Genomic DNA, 22,281 nt, shown 5'->3' with positions numbered 1-22,281 from the left:
GTGTCAACATAAGATTGCACTGTCCCACTTTGGTCTGCATACAAGGCTTGTGTATTTTAATGTAATGGGTTTAATTCAGTGTAACAAGCAATATCTAGTTTTAAATGGTTTTGTACATCAAGTTGACTTTGATTACATGACATCATTTGAGAATTGTTCCATACTGTGCATGTTTTTCTATGTAAATAATTGGCCTGTATTGCTTATCCTTTCCATATTTCATTTCTGTCATGTGTGCTTTTTTAAAAATAAATCAGATTTGAAGTGGTATGCAAGATGGATGGAATTTGTAATTGGTTTTGAGTCGTCATCTCAAATGATCTAGGAAGCCATTTATTTACATAGAATTCCTAGAAAGGATTAATACCAAATTGACCACTCGGGCACTGAAGCAGCATCTAACAAAGGCACGTGCAGTTCAATCAAGCATGCAGTGTCCTCCTTATTTACCAATGGGGACTGTGCCAAAATGTGGAGAACTCTCTCAAGTTTTTCAAGTAATAACCTTCACTGTCATAGTTGGCGAATCATATCTAACAGGCACTGTTCCAGACTCTTCCACCACTGTTTGTCTGCAAAGCAAGATGGACCCATCTGAGGTAGGAACGTGGTGATATAAAGAACTTCAAGGAATCCCGTAAAAAGTTGTCATAAAATATGAGCCCCCAGTGATAGGAGTAGTGTATTGGCACCGATAGAAACTTGGTCCATGGGCAGGAAACGGCGAGTGGTGATGAGGGGTTCTTTTTCAGGTTAGTGACCTGTGACCAAAAGGGATCCACAGGAATCAGTGCTGGGATTGCAGCTGTTCACTATATATTAATAACTGGAGGAAGGAAGTAAATGTACTGTAGTCAAATTTGCAGATGACAAAAAAAGTGGAAAGGCAAATAGAGAGGCATATAAATAGTTGACAGACATACTGTTAGGTTAAGTGGTCAAAAATTTAGCAAATGGAGTATACTGTGGGAATACTTTGGAAGTGAGCAAAAGAATAAAACGTTATTGAAATGGAGAAAAACTGCACCGTATGGGTTTGGGGATACTTGTGTACAAAACATAAAGCTAGCACTTAGGCACAGAAGGTAATCAGGAAGGCTAATGGAATGTCGGCCCTTATTTCAAAGGGGTTGCAGTAGAAAAGTAGGAAAGTCTTAGTACAACTGTACAAGATACTGTTGAGACCACATGCGGATGACTGTGAGCAGTTTCAGTTCCCTTATTCAAGGAGACAGTCACATAGCATAAAAAATGGGCCATTTGGCCTACCATGTCAACACTGACCAACAAATACCAAATTCCCCTAATTGCACATGGTCCTTAGCCTATTACGCCCTGGCATTTTAAGTACTCATCCAGATGCTGCTTAAATGTCGTGAGGCTACTCTCCTCCACCACCCTCTGGTCTTAGACTCATCTGCCATGGGGAAGAGATTCTCTCGATCTACTTTGTCTATGCCTGTGCAATTTTGTACACCTCCATTAGATTCACCCCTCAGCCACCTCAGCTCCAAGGAAAACAAACCCAGCTGATCTAGTCACTCCTCAAACTGAGCGTTTTTGTCCCAGACAATATTCTGGTGAATCTCTTTGGCATCCACTTTGCAATCGCATTCCTCCTATGAGATGAATGCCAGAACTGTTTACAGTGTTGCATCTGTGGCCTAATCAATGTGTGTTTGATAAAGTTGTAGTAAGAATTCCTTTGTTCCTATATTGTACACCCAGGTTAATGAAGGCAAGAATCCCGTCTTCACCACCCTGTCTGCTTGTGCTGACATTCTCAGGAATCTACGGACTTGAACCAAGATCCCTTTTGTGCCTCAGCACTCCCTAGGCACCTACTGTTCATGGTATACATCCTTCCCTTTATTAGACCTCTCACTTATCGTGATTAAACTCCATCTGCCATTGCTCTGCCCAATTTTCCAGCCTATCAGTGTCAGACTGTAGCCTTAGACCATCATCCTCGCTGTCAACAACAAATTTCATGTCATTTGCAAGCGAGCGCATTAAACCTTCCACATTCACATGCAAGTAATTATTCTACATAACAAACACAAAACCAATTCTGTAGTACATTGCTGGCCACAAGCTTCCAATTACAAAAGCAGTCCTCCACCATCACCCTTTACCTCCCCGTTTGTAAGCCAGTTTCAGATACAGTTTGCCAACTTGCCTTGGATCCCTTCGGCTCTTGCCTTTGGGCCGGTCTTTGACATGGGGCCTTGCCAAAGGCCTTGATGTAAACCACATCAACCACACTACCCTCCTCAATATACTTAATCACTTTTACAAGCAAAAATGTCATAATTAGTTGTTCAGGATCTTCTTTTAACAAATCCTTGCTGACTATCCCTGTTCAATCCTTGCCTTTCTGTGCATAGACTAAACCTGTCCTTCAGAATGGCTTCCAATAATTCCCCTGTCATTAATGTCAGACTAACTGGTCTGGAATGACATGGCTAATCTTTGCTGCCCTTCTTGAACAAAGGAACCATATTAGCTAACATCCCATCATCTGGCGCTTCACTTGTGGTCAGTGAATTTTAAATATATTTGCCAGGTCCCCAGCAATCTCCTTTCTTGCCTCCTAAAGCAGCCTTGGATACTTCTCATCAGGACCTGGAAACCTCTGCTCTTGTATGACTGAAAAAGCAGCTCATAACTCCTCCTCAATTTCAATATGCTCTGCAACCTCAACATCCCAGCTGATATCCCTAGCTATGATGTCTTTCTCCTGTGTGAATACAGATACAAAGTATTCATTTAAGATCTCTTCATCCACAGCACACACAGGCCCCTTGGTGTCTCATTGGTCCCGTTATTTCCCTGTTAATACTCCTATTCTTAATATACTTAAATACTTTGGGGTTTTCCTTGATCCCATCTGCTATGACCCAGCATTTTAAGTACTCCTCCAGATGTAGCAAAAGTACCTGAAGTTTTCCTTTTTGCTTAAACGTTCAATTGTTAACCCATTCTTTGCATATAATAGGGAAATCTTTCAACATCTGTACAACCATTGTTAGCTGTAGCGGATGTAATAAAGTGGTATTTCCCATTCCACACTGCAGAGCTTTCATTTGATACAGTTATGTTACCAAGCATTTTAAGGTAACAGTGTTTACTTAATATTTTCCTCTTGAGAAACTGACTAGACTTTTGAAGTAAGTTTGTAGCTCGGGTTGTAGGTGTTGAGGTTGTTTGGCTCACCGAGCTGGTTCGTTGTTCTGCAGACGTTTCATTACCCTGCTGGGTAGCATCGTCATTGCAGCCTCTGATGAAGCGCTGTTATGTTTTCCTGCCTGGTTCTTAAACTCTGGACCTCGACCTCATATACACTCCACTGTGAAGGAAAGCTGGCAGCTCAACAGACACCAGAGTTTTAAACACCAGGCGGGAAAACAGAGGTGCTTCATCGGAGGCTGCACTGATGTTACCCAGCTGGGTAATGAAACGTCTGCGGAACAGCAGTGACCCAGCTTGGCGAGCCAACAAACCACAAAACCTGACTAGTTTCACAGAACTTGCACAAAAGAAGCTCAGCTGCTCTGACAATATCTGTAGAGAGAAAACAGTCAATAATTTTGGCTTCCTTCAGAACTGATTGCAGCTAGGCACAGGTTGGTATTTGTGCAGGGGGTGGGGTAGGAAAAGTGTAAATAATAAGTGATGGAGCCCAGAGGGAGAATGGCAGCTGGAAAGACACATGGGTAACGGTGAGACGGGGAGAAAGGAAAAGCTGATCATAGGGACGAAAAGCAGGTGAAAATGGGCTAGCTGTGTTGAAAGTGTTCTGTGATGACTAAATCAGAGGTGGGAAAAGGATGTCGAAGGTGGTGTAGAGGTCTTAAACTTATTGAACTTGCTGTAGTGTGTCCTGAAGGCTGCAGGAAAAGGAGATGCTGTACTCCCAGCTTGTGCGGAGTTTTCATGGAGCATTGCAGCAAGCCCAAGACACACATGTTGGCCTGGACACACAGTGGTGTGTCGAAGTGGCAGACAACAGGAAGCCCAGGGTCACTTTTGCCGACAGAACATAGGTGTTCTGCAAAGCAGTCAGTCAGTCTGGGTTTTGCCTCTGCGGTGTAGAGGAGACCACATTATGAATAGTGAGTACAGTAGATTGAGTGAAGTGCAGGGAAATTGCTGTTTTAACTTGACCCCAGTTAGTGAGAAGGGAGGAAATAAATGGGTAGTTGTGACACCTTCTGTGATTGGAGGGAAGAATAGTGTGGGAAGGTTTTGGGAATGGGAGGACGAGTGAAACAGGGTGTCATAGAAAGAATGGTCCCTGCAGAATGCTGGCCGACGAGGGATGGAAGCGGAAATCTGTGTCTGGTGTTGGGGTGGAAATTGAGGACCTGGGGCCTATAACCTTGTCAAGGAAGGGCTGAAGGCTTTGTCAACCATAGTGCTGGGGAGTCCTCAGTTGAGGAAAATGGTGGACATTTCTGAAGCCCCTCTGTGGAAGGTTGTATCATAGAATCAGTATGAAGTCTGAGAAACTGGGAGGATGGAATGAAATTTTCACAGGAAGCAGTATGTGAGGGTGTGTAGTCCAACTGACTATTGTTTTCCAGTTGTGTGAAGAAAGAGGATTGACCTATAAGTATTTTGGTGACTGGTCGAGGATAATATACTGTTGTGGCTGACTAGGATTGAATTCAGTTTGATTTTGAACTGATCAGTTTACAAGGTGTTTGTTTAAAAACTAATTAACCATTTCTGTTTTTAAATACAGAATATTTATGTCCTGAAACAACGGAGGATAACATTTGCTGACCTTTGAAAAGAAGTATGATCATTCATACCAACAGCAATTCAAGTATAAAGTATATCTTTTACAGAGATGAAATGACACACGTCTGAAGCAGGTGAGACATGAACCTGAACCACCTTGGTCAGAGGCAGGGACACTATCACTGCATCGTAAGAAGCTAGTATATAAAGCATATGTTCAAATTCTCCTCTATATCTGTTCAATAGGATCGTACGATGCAGCGTGGGGAGAGGTATTTGCCTCATTAGAAATGTACCGACTTTTTAAAAAAGAAACCCAATTTCCAATGTTTGCTTGTAAAAGCCTCTTCTTTATGTCCACTTCTAATGATCTTTTCCTCCCCGCCTTGTCCTGTTTGAAATAAAAATTTGGCAATCTGTGTTTAACTACTCATGTATAACACTGTCTCTAATTCTGTTTCCACAATAAACACAAGTACTGCAGAGTTCTAGATAATGTTAAAATAGGGAAGGACCTTGCAACATGTAGGTCATTACATGCAGCAAACTGGTCTCTCAGAACTATCCGCAAATTAAATATGAACATAAACAGACATTGTCCAAGTTTATTTCATGTCACTTGTCAGTATGCACTAATTGATATCATTCAAGTCTGAATTACAAATTCCCTTACTAGATCTTAAGCAAGTAATCAAGGCTGTCTAGTCAATGGTCTTCTGACAAAGTTTTAGTTTTGAAAATACGAAGATTCAGCTGAGATTAAGTGTCCTGTCCGCCTGTTCAAATAAAATGTACTGTGTGCTTGATGAAAGGGCTGAAGGGTTGACAACCAGATTATGGTGATAGGAGAAACATTTCTACAGACTGAGCAGTTAGGATCTAAGGTGCAATGCCTAAAAGGTTGATGGAGATTGTTTTTGTTTGTTTGTATTGTGCAAATCAGCAGAGGATTGGATAACTGCTGTTGGGTTTCACGAGGGTCATGCTGGAAATTGAGCCCTGCTATTTCATGAGTCGTTGCAAAAGTTAAAGATTTTATAAAAGTGTACAAAATTGCCCAATTTTTCTCTTTTACACCCAAGTCAATGGAAAGCACAGACCAGTTTTTTGTACTTAACAAGAATTACTATTTATTGGGAATAACTTATTAAATTACAATCCAGAATCTTCTAGATATATAAAGAAACTCTTGAATGGAAAGAAAATAGTGTCAGACACCTCTTGCTTCTCGGTTGGTGAAATCTAACAAATTAGCAGTACTTTTTGTTTAATTTATGTGCACTACAGGTTTTCAAAACTAGAAATCTGCTGGCTTAACGTCTTTCTGTATCTGGGAGTTTGAATTTTTTTTTATAAGTAAATTTATTTTTTTGTATAAGTAAATGATCCTCCTCCAATTACAACCTACACCAGTGATACTTCCTGACTTGAGTATTTCAGCACAATCTGCAAAGTTCCACTCCAGAGATAATGGGAACTGCAGATGCTGGAGAATTCCAAGATAATAAAATGTGAGGCTGGATGAACACAGCAGGCCAAGCAGCATCTCAGGAGCACAAAAGCTGACGTTTCGGGCCTAGACCCTTCATCAGAGAGGGGGATGGGGAGAGGGAACTGGAATAAATAGGGAGAGAGGGGGAGGCGGACCGAAGATGGAGAGTGAAGAAGATAGGTGGAGAGAGTATAGGTGGGGAGGTAGGGAGGGGATAGGTCAGTCCGGGGAAGACGGACAGGTCAAGGAGGTGGGATGAGGTTAGTAGGTAGATGGGGGTGCGGCTTGGGGTGGGAGGAAGGGATGGGTGAGAGGAAGAACCGGTTAGGGAGGCAGAGACAGGTTGGACTGGTTTTGGGATGCAGTGGGTGGGGGGGAAGAGCTGGGCTGGTTGTGTAGTGCAGTGGGGGGAGGGGACGAACTGGGCTGGTTTAGGGATGCAGTAGGGGAAGGGGAGATGTTGAAACTGGTGAAGTCCACATTGATACCATATGGCTGCAGGTTTCCCAGGCGGAATATGAGTTGCTGTTCCTGCAACCTTCGGGTGGCATCATTGTGGCAGTGCAGGAGGCCCATGATGGACATGTCATCTAGAGAATGGGAGGGGGAGTGGAAATGGTTTGCGACTGGGAGGTGCAGTTGTTTGTTGCGAACTGAGCGGAGGTGTTCTGCAAAGCGGTCTCCAAGCCTCCGCTTGGTTTCCCCAATGTAGAGAAAGCCGCACCGGGTACAGTGGATGCAGTATACCACATTGGCAGATGTGCAAGTGAACCTCTGCTTAATGTGGAATGTCATCTTGGGGCCTGGGATAGGGGTGAGGGAGGAGGTGTGGGGGCAAGTTCCACTCCACACATGCTTAATTCATCCATGAGTATCTGTGCTTGTTCGCTATTGCACAAATCTTTTATATCCAAGCCCGTCCTTGGTTTGGTTTGAGTTGTAATAACTACTTAGAGTTTTAGCAAATGATTTCTGAAAATTGTTGTATTAGCAGTGTACATTCTGGTTAAGTGTGAGCCAGAGACCTGTGCATGAGTGACCACTATAAATAATCGTTAGCTGAAACAAGTGTAACAGATTTATTGAGACAACACAGTGTGGGGCTGGAGGAACACAGCAGACCCAGCCAGCATCAGAGGAACAGGAAATTTGATGTTCCTGAAGAAGGGTTCCGACCCGAAACGTCAACTTTGCTGCTCCTCTGCTGCCTCGCCTGCTGTGTTCCTGCAGCTCCACACTGTGTTATCTCAGCCTGCAGCATCTGCAGTTCTTAGTATCTTTGAGAGATTTATTGAGATAGTTGGCAATATGTGCAAAGTGTGGTGCTTGTTTAAGGTTCTCACGTTCAGCCCACATGTTTCCCTTTTGAGTGCTGCACTGTCTTAACTGTTTCCAGTTGACAACGGTCACCTTGCTGTCTTGGAACATGATACAGGAACAACAGGTCGACACTTACAGATCTGGCCTTGTGCCATATTAGAAGCCTCATTTATCATGCACTTGAATGACTTATGGTGATGTTGTAGTCCATCCGTAAAGGTGCATCTTACTTGCATATTCGTGTCAGCCCTCAAGGCTATTCCAATCCTACGTCTTCAGAAGAGACTCTCAAATTACCACCGTGCTGATACAGCAACTAGGCTATACTTCAGCACTGTCCTTTCTATGAAGGCCATATATAGAGAGCCATTTATATAGAGATAGTAGGAAATGCAGATGCTGGAGAATCTGGGATAACAAGGTGTAGGGCTGGATGAGCACAGCAGGCCAAGCAGCATCTTAGGTGCAGGAAAGCTGACCTTTTGGGCCTAGATCCATCTTCAGAAATGGGTGAGTGAAGGGGATTCTGAAATAAATAGGGAGAGAGGGGGAGGCGGACTGAAGATGGATAGAGGAGAAGATAGGTGGAGAGGAGAATCTAGGTGGGGAGGTAGGGAGGATATAGGTCAGCCCAGTGTGGACGGACAGATCAAGGGGGTGGGATGAGGTTAGTTGGCAGGAGATGGAGGTGGGAGGAAGGAAAAGTTAGGGAGGTAGGGACAAGCAGGACTGGTTTTGGGATGCAGTAGGGGCAGGGGAGATTTTGAAACTTGTGAAATCCACATTGATACCTTTGGGCTGCGGGGTTCCCAAGCGGAAGATGAGGTGCTGTTCCTGCAACCTTCGGGCGGCATCGTTTTGGCACTGCAGGAGGCCCAAGATGGACATGTCATCTGAGGAATGGGAGGGGCAGTTGAAATGGTTCACGACTGGGAGGTGCAGCTGTTTACTGTGAACTGAACGTAGGTGATCTGCAAAGCAGTCCCCAAGCCTCCGCTTGGTTTCCCCGATGTAGAGAAGGCCATAGAGGGTACAGTGGATACAGTATACCACATTAGCAGATGTGCAGCCGAACATCTTGATGTAGAAAGTTGTCTTGGGGCCTGGGATGCAGGTGAGGGGGCAGGTGTAGCACTTGTTCTGGTTGCAGGGAAAAGCGCCGGGTGTGGTGGGGCTGGAGGGGAGTGTGACGCGGACTATGGAGTCCTGGAGAGAGTGGTCCCTCCAAAATGGAGATAAGGGTGGGGAGGGAAGAATGTCTTTGGTGGTGGTGTCGGATTGCAGATGGTGTAAGTGTCAGGATGATGCCTTGGATCCGGAGGTTGGTGGGGTGGTACGTGAGGACAAGGGGATTCTGTTTTGGTTGTTATTGCGGGGAGGAGGTGTGAGAGATGAGTTGCGGGAAATACAGGAGACACGATTGAGGGCGTTCTCAACCACTTGGGGGGGGGGTGAAGTTGTGGTCCTTGAAAAACGAGGACATCTGAGATATATGGAGTGGAATGCCTCATTCTGGGACCAGATGCGGCGGTGGCGAAGGAATTGGGAATAGGAGATGGCATTTTTGCAGGAAGGTGGGTGGGAGTTGGTGGGCTTCAAATGGATATCGGTTTCGAGGTGGTTGCCAAGATGGAAATAGAGAGATCCAGGCAGGGGAGAGAGGTGCCAGAGATGGCCCAGGAGAACTTATGGTTGGGGTGGAAGGTGTTGTTGAAGTGGATGAAGTGTTCAAACTCCTCGTGGGAGTACGAGGCAGCGCCGATACAGTCATCAATGTAACAGAGGCAGAGGTGGGGTTTAGGGCCTGTGCAGGTGCGGAAGAGGGATTGTTCCACATAACCTACAAAGCGGCAGGCATAGCTGGGGCCCATGCGGGTACCCATGGCCACCCCCTTTGTCTGTAGGACGTGGGAGGAATCGAAAGAGACGTTGAGGGTGAGGACGAGTTCGGCGAGGCGGATGCGGGTGTCAGTGGAGGGGGCCTGGTCGGGCCTTTGGGACAGGAAGAAGTGGACTGCCTTTCGGCAATCTGCATGGGGAATGTGGGTGTATGGGGACTGGACGTCCATGGTAAAAGATGAGATGTTGGGGGCCGGTGAATTGAAAGTTTTGGAGGAGTCTTTAACTGTGAGCCTAACCCTCCCCCTACTGACTCCTCCTCCCGCCTCCAACACACCCCCTCCTCCTGGACACCACCCCAGTGCTTCCTAACCTCCCTTGACCTCTTCATCTCCAACTGCTGTTGTGACGTCAATCACCTCAAGCTCTCCACCCCTCTCACCCACTCCAACCCCTGCAGACCACCGCTCCAACCCCAAACTCACCATAAAACCCGCAGACAAGTGTGGTGCAGTTGTGGTATGGTGCACTGACCTCGACATCGCCAAGGCCAGGCGCCAACTCTCCGACACCACCTCCTACCGCTCCCTTGATCATGACCCCACCCCCGAGCACCAAACCATCATCTCCCAAAGCATCGACAACCTCATCACCTCAGGTCACCTACCACCCACAGCCTCCAACCTCGCACCTCCTGCTTCCATCTCTTTCCCAAAATCCACAAACCTGACTGCCCTGGTCAATCCATTGTCTCCGCCCATTCCTGCCCAACTGAACTTACCTCCACCTATCTGGACTCCACTTTCTCCCCCTTGGCCCAGGAACACCCTACCTATGTCCATGGCACCACCCATGCCCTCCACCTCCTCCAGAACTTCCAATTCCCTGGTCCCCAATACCTCATTTTTACTATGGACGTCCAGTCGCTAAAAACCTGCATTCCCCACCTGAAGGCCCTCCGCTGCTGCTTGTCCCGCGGCCCGACCAGTCCCCCTTCACTGACACTCTCATCCGCTGAGCCAAACTTGTCCTCACCCTCAGCAACTTCTCTTTCAATTCCTCCCACTTCCTCCGGACAAAGGGGGTGGCCATGGGTATCTGCATGGGCCGAAGCTTTGCCTGCATCTTTGTAGGTTATGTGGAACAATTCCTCTTCCGTACCTACACTGACCCCAAACTCCACCTCTTCCTCCATTACATTGACTGTATCTGTGCTACCTTGTGCTCCCACGAGGACCTCAAACATTTCATCTACTTCACCAACACCTTCCACCCAACCTTAAGTTCACCTGGACAATCTCTGATACCTCTCTCTCCCCTTCCTGGACCCCTCTATTTCCATCTCTGGCAACCACTTAGAAACCGACATCCATTTCAAGCTCACAGACTCCCACAGCTACCTAGAATACACCACCTCTCACCCACCTTCCTGCAAAAATGCCATCCCGTATTCCCAATTCCTTCACCTCTGCTGCATCTGCACCCAGGATGAGGCATTCCATTCCCGCACATCTCGGATGTCCTCATTTTTCAAGGACTGCAACCGTCCTCCCTCCCCCACTGGTCGAGAACGCCCTTGACAGTGTCTCCCGCATTTCCCGCAACTCATCCCTCACACCACTTCCCTGCAATAACAACCAAAGCAGACTCCCCCCCCCCCCTTCCCCGCGTACCACCCCACCAACCTCCGGATCCAACGCATCATCCTCTGGCACATCCACCATCTGCAATCCGACCCCACCACCACTCACTCCAGGGCTCCACACTCCCCTCCAGCCCCACCACACCCGGCACTTTTCCCTGCAACCACAGGAAGTGCTACACCTGCCCCCACACCTCCTCCCTCACCCGCATCTCAGGCCCCAAGAAGACTTTCCACATCAAGCTGATGTTCACCACCTGCACATCTGCTAATATGCTATATTGAATCTGCTGTTCCCGTTGTGGCCTCCTCTACATCGGGGAAACCAAGCGGAGGCTTGGGGACCGCTTTGCAGAACACCTGTGCTCGGTTCGCAACAAACAACTGCACCTCCCAGTCGCGAACCATTTCAACTCCCCCTCCCATTCCTCAGATGACATGTCCATCATGGGCCTCCTGCAGTGCCAAAATGATGCCGCCCAAAGGTTGCAGGAACAGCACCTCATATTTCGCTTGGGAACCCTGCAGCCCAATGGTATCAATGTGGACTTGACAGGTTTCAAAATCTCCCCTGCCCCTACTGCATCCCAAAACCAGTCCAGCTTGTCCCCACCTCCCTCACCTGCCCTTCCTCCCTCCTTTCACCTCCTCCCACTTCAAGCCCCACCCCCATCTCCTACCTGCTAGCCTCATCTCTCCCCCTTGACCTGTCCGTCCTCCCTGGACTAACCTATCTCCTCCCTAACTCCCCACCTACACTCACCTTTACCGGCTCCATCCCTGCCTCTTTGACCTGTCTGTCTGCTCTCCACCTATCTCCTCCTTTATCCATCTTCTTTCCGCCTCCCCCTGTCTCCCTATTTATTTCAGAATCCCCTTCCCCTCCCCCTTTTCTGAAGAAGGGTCTAGGACCGAAACGTCAGCCTTCCTGCTCCTCTGATGCTGCTTGGCCTCCTGTGTTCAGCCAGCTCTACACCTTGTTATCTCTGGAATTTTATTAAGATCTTTTTCCTTTTTTTTGACTGGGCACTCTGGACTTTAATGGGACAGTGAATCTGCTGTATTGGGAACAAATACTCCAAACAAAAAAAAGACATCTTTCAAGTCTTGCCATATTTTTGATGCATCAAACAGCCATGCTTTGCTTACTGAATTATCAATAATTTGTTGTCCATCAGCGTTTTATAAACATGTTATGATTCACCGAAATCTCCAACCTAATTTGTTGCGGGGCAAGTATCTCTGGCTGCGATGAGATATTGCAATCCCTGAGGTGTTTGCCCAGTGTGCAGTTTTGATTTGCAGTCATTGTTATTTACTCTTGTGTGAAATGGTTGGATTTTAGGTTAAATTGTGTATGTCCGTTACCTTTATTCAACAATATTTCAGCAGCAGCATAGGGAGTGACATGCACAGTTACAAACTCATAATTTCCTGCCTTTTTTTTCAGAATTCTGTTGTGGCACAGGATCTGTGTGTGTTGTAAGCCTTGTGCCAAGGGCCTTGAACTGCTGCTGGATGGTTATGACGTGATGCTGAGAAGTGATGAAACTTCTTGCCCAGAACTGCAACGATGAAAATTTACGATTGCAAGAGGGGATTGTTGCCGCCGTATCCATTATCGAAGCCGGCTCGCAACGATGTCGCGTACGCTGCAAACAGAACGTGTGTGCGCCCAGCATCTGCACACCCTCCGCCTAATAGCTGTACTAAACCTGTTGAGAATGCCCTCCAAACACTACACCAGATGATTGGGACAGTTCAGCCGATGGCGCAGATGCAGGAGTATAAATCTCAGCAAATGCTTTCTGTTGCTAAAGCTAACCCACAAGCACCGAACACCACTACAGCTCACCAAGCTGTTTCGAAGGCAGCATCTCAACCTCTTCCAGGGAAAAGGCTAATCCCAATTCTTGCCAAAAACCATGCAGTAACAAGTACAGGAGTCCAACAGCTTGCTGTAAACGGGCTTGTATGGATGATGACCACAACCGCTGGCCAAACCGTCCAGTCTCCGAATGCCCACAATATCTATTCTGCGAGGGTAATACCAGCCTTAAATCCAGGTGTAGCTTATCAAAATGCAGCCCAGTCTCCGAATTTATTAATTTCATTATCATCTACGAATGGAAGTGTACCTCAAATTTCAACGGACCAAAGGCATGTAAGTCTTTCTGAACCTGAAGGAAATTGTAGCTTGACTCTTGATGGAACGGCAAATCATTTAGTGAAATGTCATGGGCAGGTACAAATTCAGTCGAAATATGGCAAGGTTGGTACAGATCTGAACAAAGGTCCTGAAGGAAATGTAACCTATAATGTGTCTGCTCAGCCTGGCCAGGGAAACTGGCCAGCTATTACAAATGGAGCACAAGTAAGAGCTGGCTCTTCTGACAATACTCTGCAGGTTTCTGAAAGGACAGGACAATCTGTTTGTTTGAGTTCACAGCCCAGCATGCAGCACAGTACGTCCAATTCTTGGTTTGCATCTACAAATTCAAATAGCCAAAAGAGAATGGTGCTTGCCAGGGTTACTCCAATGTCTCATGACTGGAAAGATTTGCAGCAAAACCCACGTTCTCTTCAGTCTGCTGACACTTCCAACGCCAAGGACGTGCAAGTGCAAGGCACTCAGTTACATGATAAATTAAGTGGTCAGAATGGAGTATTACAAGATGCTCATTCAGCATCTGAAAAGTCTGTTGAAAAGCAAAACCAAGCTACTCCATTATCCCCTACAGAGATGATGGAACAGAAGAGTGTTCCTGTTGCACCAGCTGTACCTCATCTCACTTCTAAACGAGAGTTATGCACTCGAGATGATGTACATAATATTCACTTCTATTTTACGCCTTCAACTGTGAATGAAGTCAGTATTATAACTTCTCAGGTACCTTCCATTGTCAATGCCCAACAGAATTTAACGTCCCCGGGACATCTAATTTCAACTGCCAACGTAAGTTCACACAATACAGCCCCTGAGACCTCTTTGCATTCCTCTGTTAGCCTTTTACCCAGGGAAAGCTCTGAGGAGCAGGCAACCTCAGGCCTGGTACTCGTAATTCCACCTTCTGTTCTTGTGCAGAATTGCCAGAATGTGGAGGCAGCTTCTGTCTGTAGCCCCTCTACTGTATTAACTGGAGAAGAACATACACCAGTGAGACTTCCTGAATCCCAAGGTGAAACCTCCAGCCTGGTTGTGGATGTATCTACCCCAGAGTCTGAGAAATCTAAAACTGCTCAGCCAGCAGCTCCCAGCCTGTTGAACCTAAATGGACAGCCCCATCAAGAAAATATCAGCTCATCTATAGCTGAAGGATTTGGGGAACAGGCAAATTGTACGAATACATCAGTGGAACCCAGTCAGGTGTCAGCTGAAATGTTGGTGTCTTCCGCTGAGCTGAATGGAAAGAAGAGGAACCTAATTTTGGATGCAGGAGTATTGCCGAAAGACTGTGGTTTCCATCATGGCGTGTTGCTGTGTGATGGCCAGGAAAACGCAACTGACAGTCCACCTCAAAAAAGGTTTATGGCTTCTGCTGTGGAAGATTCTTCAAAGGGTGAAAATGTGTGTAAAAATGTACCTCTACCTGATAAAAAGAAAATGACAAACTCATCAGAGTTGATGATGTGCCCTGGCAGCTCTCAGAAAAATGAGGTGGTAGTCGCTGATGAAATTGTTCCCGATTGTAATACAGATCAGCCCGAGATCTGTATCACTGGAGTGTTTTCATTAGGAGACAATACCGGGATGTGGAAATCTGTTCAGCAGAGCTCCCCCTGCCCTGTGGTTGATCTAACTAGCTCTTCAGCAGAGGAAACTAATGATGCGTCAACAACAAAAGGAACTGGAGAATCTGGTTTGAAAGACCAAGCGGCACACGGAGGTTGTAATATTGTGAAGGAAAATCCACAAGTGCCGTGTTTACCTCAGTCTAATTTGAAGAGTGAACAATGCTCATCAGTGAACGAATCTCCTCCTTTGGGACATGTGCAGTCAGTATTGGAGAGTTCACAGGAAAAACCCACATGTCAGCAGACCCCTCAATCTGATACTAGCCAGGTGAATATTTTAATAGATCTAACCGCAGACAAAGATCATTTCCCTGAACCCCAGCAGAGTCCTTCAGTGATGCCATCTGATTTCAAAGAGCAAGATGGGAAACTGGTTTGTGACCATAGCACCATGTCTGTTGAAATTAATAGCCCAACCCCTTTGAAATTTGCAGATAATGAGCCTCAGGGTCTTGATGATCTGTTGCATTCAATTGACACAGAAATTGAAACCTTACTGAATTTCTGGAATCCTTATCCTCCCAAATTTGCATGTGCCAATATTGCAAAGTCAGCCAGCATACACCACAATCTGCACAAGAGTGAAAATTGTGAGAGTAAAGTGCCAAATATTGCTAAAGAAACTGCATCGAGTATTTTCGAAGAAGTGCAAATGCCAGATGAGGGTGAGAAAGCTGGCCTATCTGACAATTTGGACTGCAACTCCTCTTGCAGTATCAAGGTACTCGGACACACTGAGATTCTGAATCTGCTCGCGGAAATAGCGAAACCCAAATTTAATGAGAAGCTGCCTCCAGGAAGTATATTGTCTGAAACGTTCAATCACTCAGATGTGAGGTTGAGTGAGGAAAGTTCAAGTAAAGTTTCCCAGAATGCCTGCAATGATGGATGGAAGGCTGGCAGCTCCAAGGCAGTGACAATGAAGCTACCTGTTAGACAGTGGGGAGATCAAAATCCTACAGTACAGCCTCTCACCAATAAGAACAGCTGTGCAAAAAAGGGAAAACGGGAAAGGAAAGAATATTGTTGTATTAATGCCTGGCTAGCTGCGTCCGGTGTGCTTGGCATATATTGCCATTGTAAATTATCACAGGGAAATAAAACTGAAAGCCAGGTAGATTTGCAACATGCCATGCCTGAGACCCAAAATAGCAATGAGACTAGTAATCCAAATTGTGTTGCAAAACACATGGACATAGAGGCCACCTTACACAGTGTGCCCGTTGCCACTCATAGGGGACATGCTTTAGAAGTATCTGAGAGCTGGAATTCTGGGCCCAGAAGCTGCACAGACACTGCCCCTGACTTGAATCAGGCTGAAGTTTTGAGAGACGTTAAGCAAGATGTGTGTATTGTCCAGGCTATGCAGCAGCAGGCTGGTGAAAACCGTACTAGACTAGAAAACGATGAGGTGGAAGGCTTGTGTAAGTCAGGTGTTGCAAACCCAGGTTCTCTTGGTATGTCTGAAGAATTGGATAGATTACCATGCAAAGTTGCTTTTCACAAGAAATCCGATTTGAGGGAAAGCAAAGATCTTCCCCAAGATCTGGTTGAAATTGAACCAGATAAAGACACGTGGACTGTTCAGGAACTTAATGAAGATAAAAAGAAAAGTGGGAACAAAGATCCGTCTTCAAATGTGTTGAGAAAGAAAATTGGTGACCAAACTGACAAGTGGAATGTTAACCGACACCTTGGAGTTAAGCTTGGATTCAAGGGTATGACAAACTGACTGCTGTTAAGCTGCAATAGTAACTTGGGATTATTGCTTGGTGGTCATGCTATCACCACTATTCTTTGCCAATTTTATGGAAAACTCTCGGCCTGTGTTATGAAATGTGCTAACATCTGCTCCTTCTATTCTGACCATTTCTTCTCTTTCCCCCATTCCCAATCAAAAAGCTTGACTGAAACTATTGTGGGATACTGTGTGTTTTGCTTTTATTTGACACAACTGGGAGCAGTTACAAAACTCTCAGTCAGAGATTATTTTTAATAGAGCTGTGGCAAGTTGGAAATGGCTGAAGCTCTGAAGGGTGGGAGTGCAACTGCTGAAGGACCAGTGAACACTTGGGAACAGGGAGTATGTAAGGAGGTTGGGACAATATATGTATAGTCTAATTGAGCTAGAGACATTACAAAGGTAGGGCCACATCATGGACACGTTTGACATTTCCAATGTTTTGTCTTTGAGATGCCAGGCACAATTGAAGCTTGGTGAGATCGAGAGTGATGAGGTTCTGACTTTAATGTTACTGAAGGCAAAGGATTGATCTACTGAAGAGTGTCGATTATAAATGGTAGGAGTGGAAACACAAGTAATGTGAGTTTAGAAAATACCAGCCATAAAGTGGTTGACCTCTTATAAAATCAAGTTAGGAGTACAGGTAGATGAGTTTACAAAAGCGAAATGCAAGTCTTGTGGATTAGTCAAAGGTGGAAGAAGAAGTTATCTTTTAATTGTACGCATTTCTATTTGGCCTTTTATAACATGATGTAAATTGAAAATTTGACTGAACTCACTGCAACGTTGAATGGCTTACAGATCACATGAATACCAGTCCCAAACTTATGAAGGCAATGTCTCAATGAAATGAATATACCACAGAATTGATCCTTCCAGCTTCCCTGCGTCATGTCTGATCCATCATGGTAAACACTTCTCACCTGCACAACTCTGCACTCCTTTAATCTCTCAGGAAGGAAAGAAAGTGTTTCTGTAAAGAAATATTTCTACATTAATTTTGAAAATGGAAAAGAGATTTTGAATATTTCAAACCTGATGCATTAATTTTGTTTTTAGTCATGAAAAGGAAACGTGACACTCCGAATTGCCGGAGCCCACAGAAACAATGGAAAAGTGATACTTGGGGTGAGGATCTTGTAGTCTCTCTTTTCCTCTTTTTAAATTTAACCAATCGACTTAATTTCACAAGCTGTGGCGAAGCAGAAAATACGCTTTGAGATCTGTTCCAAAATTCTAATCATTTGTGACTAAGTTAATAACACTATTGTTTGACCCTGTTGATTTATTTTGATTTTATGTTTCAGTTGTTTCGCCTGTCCCGCCATTGATACAAACTGTTGCCATTGGGGGGGGAAAAATTAATGCGCAAGTTTCAGGTTTGATCCCAAAAGCGTAGTGCCAGTCCTGCATAATTTCTGGGAACGATGACTTGTATTAATCTGTAGCTTCGTGCTAATCTTTTGCCCAGCTGAGTGGGCTGTGGAAGAAATTGGGATGATTCCATCATGTTAATGTTGAAGAAAAAGCAGTACAATTGATACACAGATACTTTTGTCAGAATTTTTGAGATGCCTTGTAAAGGCCCCCCAGTATAAGTAGTCGGTGCTCCAAAATTATTTAGCTGTTCTCCATGTTGTCAACTAATCATCAACAAGTATTGTTCTGATTTCTGGATCAATGGTTTTGTTTGTTTCTGTTAAACTAATTGGCAAATGCTGAGAAATGGAAGGGGAGAAGGAAGCAATCTTCAGTGGCAAGGGCCTCGTCCAAGGCCATCTGTCTATTTGTAGGTTTCCAAAATAAGAAGCGGGTTTTAAAGTGGATTTTATTTTCCCTTTCTTGCATTCCACCCCCCCCTGCCATTTAAGCATTGCTGATCCCTATTTACTTCACTGATCAGCAATTCCCCTGTGTCCTGTCAATCATCACTGAAGTCAGTGTTGCTAGAATGTTTTCAATATCTATGGCCCTGCTTCTGCATTGGCCGTTGTAAGACCTGCTCTCACTTAATTTATTTAACTTAACCATATTGGAGCTCCCAGTTATTTCTTCATCCATTGCAGGAGCTACAATGATTTTTTTACATTTTATTTCAAACATACTAGGTGTTACTAACTACATTATAAAATTTGTATTTGGAATTGATTGAACAATTTATCTTTTAGCTAATTGTCTAGGTTTTTGTGTGAAAAGTATGTTCTGTTATACAGTTTAGTAAAAGTCTACTTCACTTGAGATACCAAGCATCAGGTGGAATCAAAGAGGCAGCTCAGAAATCACAGAAGCAGTTGCAAAATATCTCCTCTGGCTAAAACTAGCCAGAGGTGAAATTTAATGCTGACAAGTTAGGCGCTGTGTGAGAGTTGAACATACATGATGAGCAGTGCTCAAAGCAGCAGTTATTATAAAAAAACATATATTGACTGTTATTTGTGATGCCTTGTTCTATTGACTGCCTCATACTTCCATGAGGAACTTGAACAGTTCATCACCTTTCACCCCAACCTCCAATTCTCCTGGACCATCTCTGATACCTGTCACTCCTTCCTTGGCTTCTGCCTCCATCTCTGGTGACCACCTTGAAACTGACATCTATTTCAAGGCCACCAACTCCCACAGCTGCCTGAACTACATTTCTTTCCCACCTTCCTGCAAGAATGTGATCCCCTACTCCAAATCCCTTTGTCTCTGCCGCATCTCCGAAGATGGGGCATTCCTCTCCCGCACATCTCAGATCTCCAATTTCAAGGACAGTAACATTCCCCCCCCGCCATCAAAAATGCCCTCAACTGCATCTCTTACATTTCTCATACTTCTAGCTCGCATTCCCTCTCCCCCCTAACAAAAACAAGGACAGAATCCCCCTTGTCTTCACATATCACCCCACCACCCCACGCAGCCAACGTATCGTTCTCAGCCTCTTCTGTCACCTACAGTCCAACTCCACAACCCAAGAGATAGTTCCCTAACCACCCCTAACTGCCTTTCGTAGGGACCACTCTCGCTGAGAATCCTTCATCCGCTCCACACTCCCCACTAGCCCCACCACCCCGGCACCTTTCCCTGCAACCGCAGGAAGTGCTACACCTGCCCTCACCTCCATCCAGGGCACCAAACAAAGCTTCCATATTTGACCGGGATTCACCAGCACATCCGTCAATGTGGTCTTCTGCATCTACTCCTTCTGATGCGGCCTCCTCTGCATTGGTCAGACTAAGTGCAGACTCGGAAACCGTTTTGTAGAGCACCCACGCTCTGTATGCAACAAACAACAACTTCCAGTCGTGAACCATTTTAACTCTTGCACCCCCCCCCCTCACTCCCTGGGTGACATATCCATCCTCCAGTGGGCTTCCTGGGCTTCCTCCAGTATCACAATGACACCCCCTGCAAACTGGAGGAGCAGCACCTCATATTCCACTTTGGGACCCAATGGCCTAAACGTGGAATTCACCAGTTTTAAAATCTCCCACACCCGGCCTCATCCCATGTCCAACCCTCCCTTTCATCCCACCTCCTTGACCTCATCCAACCTGTCCATCTTGTCTCCCATCTGTCCACCCCTCCCATCCCACTGGCCAGTCCCCCCCATTCCCTTCCTGCGCTCACCTATTGTTATCCCGCTTACCTTCCCCAGCCCGCATTTATTTCTGAGCTCCTTTCCTCCTCTCCATTTCTGAAGAAGGGTACTGACCCGAAATGCCAACTTTCCTGCTCCTCTGATGCTGCCTGGTCTGCTTTGCTTCTGCAGCTCCATACTGTGTTATCTCTGACTTTGGCACCTGCAGTTCTGGCTATCAGACTGTGAACTGTCTTAGCTAGAATAAGTATTACAAGATGATGTCTAGACCAGAATAGGCCCTAGCACCAAAAAGCAATACTGTATTGAGATGCTGCAGGCACTGCCCGGAACAGTTGCTTTTTAGTTTTTTCTCCAATGCCAGGATTGTGAATTTTGCAGAAACGTGGAACAAACTCGGACTTTTCAGGTTCAAAATGTATGTTAACAGTTGACTTGTGTGGCCAAGAAATGAGAAGGCCAGATAGTATTGTAAATTGCAAAGGAACAGCGTACAGTCGTGTAAAATATAACTCCTGATTTTAGAGATGGTCTGTTTCATGCAGTGATCGTATAGACTCACTCTTCAGACAGACCAGTGGAAGCACAAACCCAGAAATGTGTTTGAAACTATAGATCTCTTTTTCTAAATGGACAAATCAGGTTGGGCTCTGCAGATGTCTTTATCCATAATTACTGTTTTTCTCTTATGAACTGCACACTTGTCTGACAGAATGTGTTGAGATCAAACTCCTCGATTGTCTGGTTCTGTTTTTTGTTTTGGTTTCCACTATTGTTGTACATGTGTGTATATACATAATAAAGTTTTGAAAAGTTGGAAAATGGAAAATTGTTTCTGTATGGATTTCCATCAAAAGACCTTGGATCTTTGAAAGTTTGATTGGCCTCAAAAGATCTAAATGCCAGCTTTGGTAAGTGATTAAAAGACCATGTGTAGCAGAAGCATTTTTCTTTAATGATAAAACTTGCTGCTCACTACTTTTCCAGGAAAGGAAAGAAAATATGCCAAATGCCCTAGTCTACAGAAGAACCATCATCCGCAGAAGAAAACAAGATATGATGTTGCTGGTGAGGATTTTGTAGAATTTTTCCCATCATGCAGTTGGCTACATTTCCCATGTTAATGGTGTGTTTAGGTGTAAAATAAGAATACTGCAACATATTTGCCTTTTTTTCCTGTTGGTGTTGTGTTTGGCACTGTACCTGGCTTAACAATTCTGTTAAAATATTGTTTGAAATTGCAAACAAATGTTGAGGGTGGTTGATAACAATGAAATCGTTCACTTGGAGCATTGAGCTAACAGAGTCAAGAATCAAGTAACTTTATTATTTTATGTCCTACAACAACAACAACTTGCATTTACATAGCATCCAAAAGAAATTCCAAGAAATTTCATGGGAGCATTCCCTTTTATTCGCCCATGTGATGTGAACAATCCAGAACTGCTTGCCCATCCTAATTGCCCAGAAGGCAGTTCAGAGTCTGCTGTGGATCTATTCAGACCAGGTAAAGATGTCAGATTTCCTTCCCTAAAGGTCATTAGTTAACCAGACTTTGTGTTTTACCACTATTGATGATGGATATATGGTAATCATTAAGCCAGCTCTCTTTATTCCAGATTTCATTGAATTCAACTTGCTCTGGTGGGATTTGAGCCCATGTCCCCGGAACATCACCGTGGGGTTCTGCTTCTGACGTTTGTGGGTGGGACGGTGGTTCAGTGGTTAGCACTGCAGCCTCACAGCGCCAGGGACCCGGGTTCGATTCCAGCCTCGGGTAACTGTCTGTGCGGAGTTTGCACATTCTCCCCATGTCTGCGTGGGTTTCCTCCAGGTGCTCTGGTTTCCTCCCACAGTCCAAAGATGTGCAGGCTAGATGGATCAGCCATGTTAAATTGCCTGTAGTGTTCAGGGGTGTGTGGGGTTATAGAGGAATGGGTGTGGGTGGGATGCTCCAAGGGGTGGTGTGGACTTGTTGGGCCGAAGGGAATTTAACCTAATCAAATCACAATGGTGTGTGTGTTTGTATGTGTGTGTGTGTGTGTGTGTGTGTGTGTGTGTGTGTGTGTGTGTGTGTGTGTGTGTGTGTGTGTGTTTGTGTGTGTGTGTGTGTGTCCCTT

At 45.2% G+C, this 22,281-nt stretch overlaps 1 protein-coding gene across 7 annotated transcripts in view; it reads left to right on the top strand.

The window, feature by feature from the left end:
- Positions 1-22,281, top strand: part of LOC125461075 (uncharacterized) — a 253,347-nt gene that overhangs the window by 32,451 nt on the left and 198,615 nt on the right. For 6 of the 7 annotated variants that reach the window (XR_009446871.1, XM_048549435.2, XM_048549431.2 and 3 more), the window contains 4 exons: positions 4,748-4,880; positions 12,490-16,552; positions 17,638-17,706; positions 21,149-21,229. Coding sequence is in view for 6 of the 7 variants with exons in the window: in XM_048549435.2 (XP_048405392.2) it covers positions 12,613-16,552; positions 17,638-17,706; positions 21,149-21,229 (4,090 nt within the window). In the remaining variant the exon portion in view is untranslated. The remainder of the gene's footprint in view (positions 1-4,747; positions 4,881-12,489; positions 16,553-17,637; positions 17,707-21,148; positions 21,230-22,281) is intronic. The other variant, XM_048549436.2, reaches the window with a different exon arrangement.

This window comes from Stegostoma tigrinum, chromosome 18 (genome assembly GCF_030684315.1).
Source record: "Stegostoma tigrinum isolate sSteTig4 chromosome 18, sSteTig4.hap1, whole genome shotgun sequence".
In the NCBI taxonomy this organism is placed as follows: Eukaryota; Metazoa; Chordata; class Chondrichthyes; order Orectolobiformes; family Stegostomatidae; genus Stegostoma; species Stegostoma tigrinum.
This window is presented reverse-complemented; position numbering and strand designations above follow the sequence as displayed.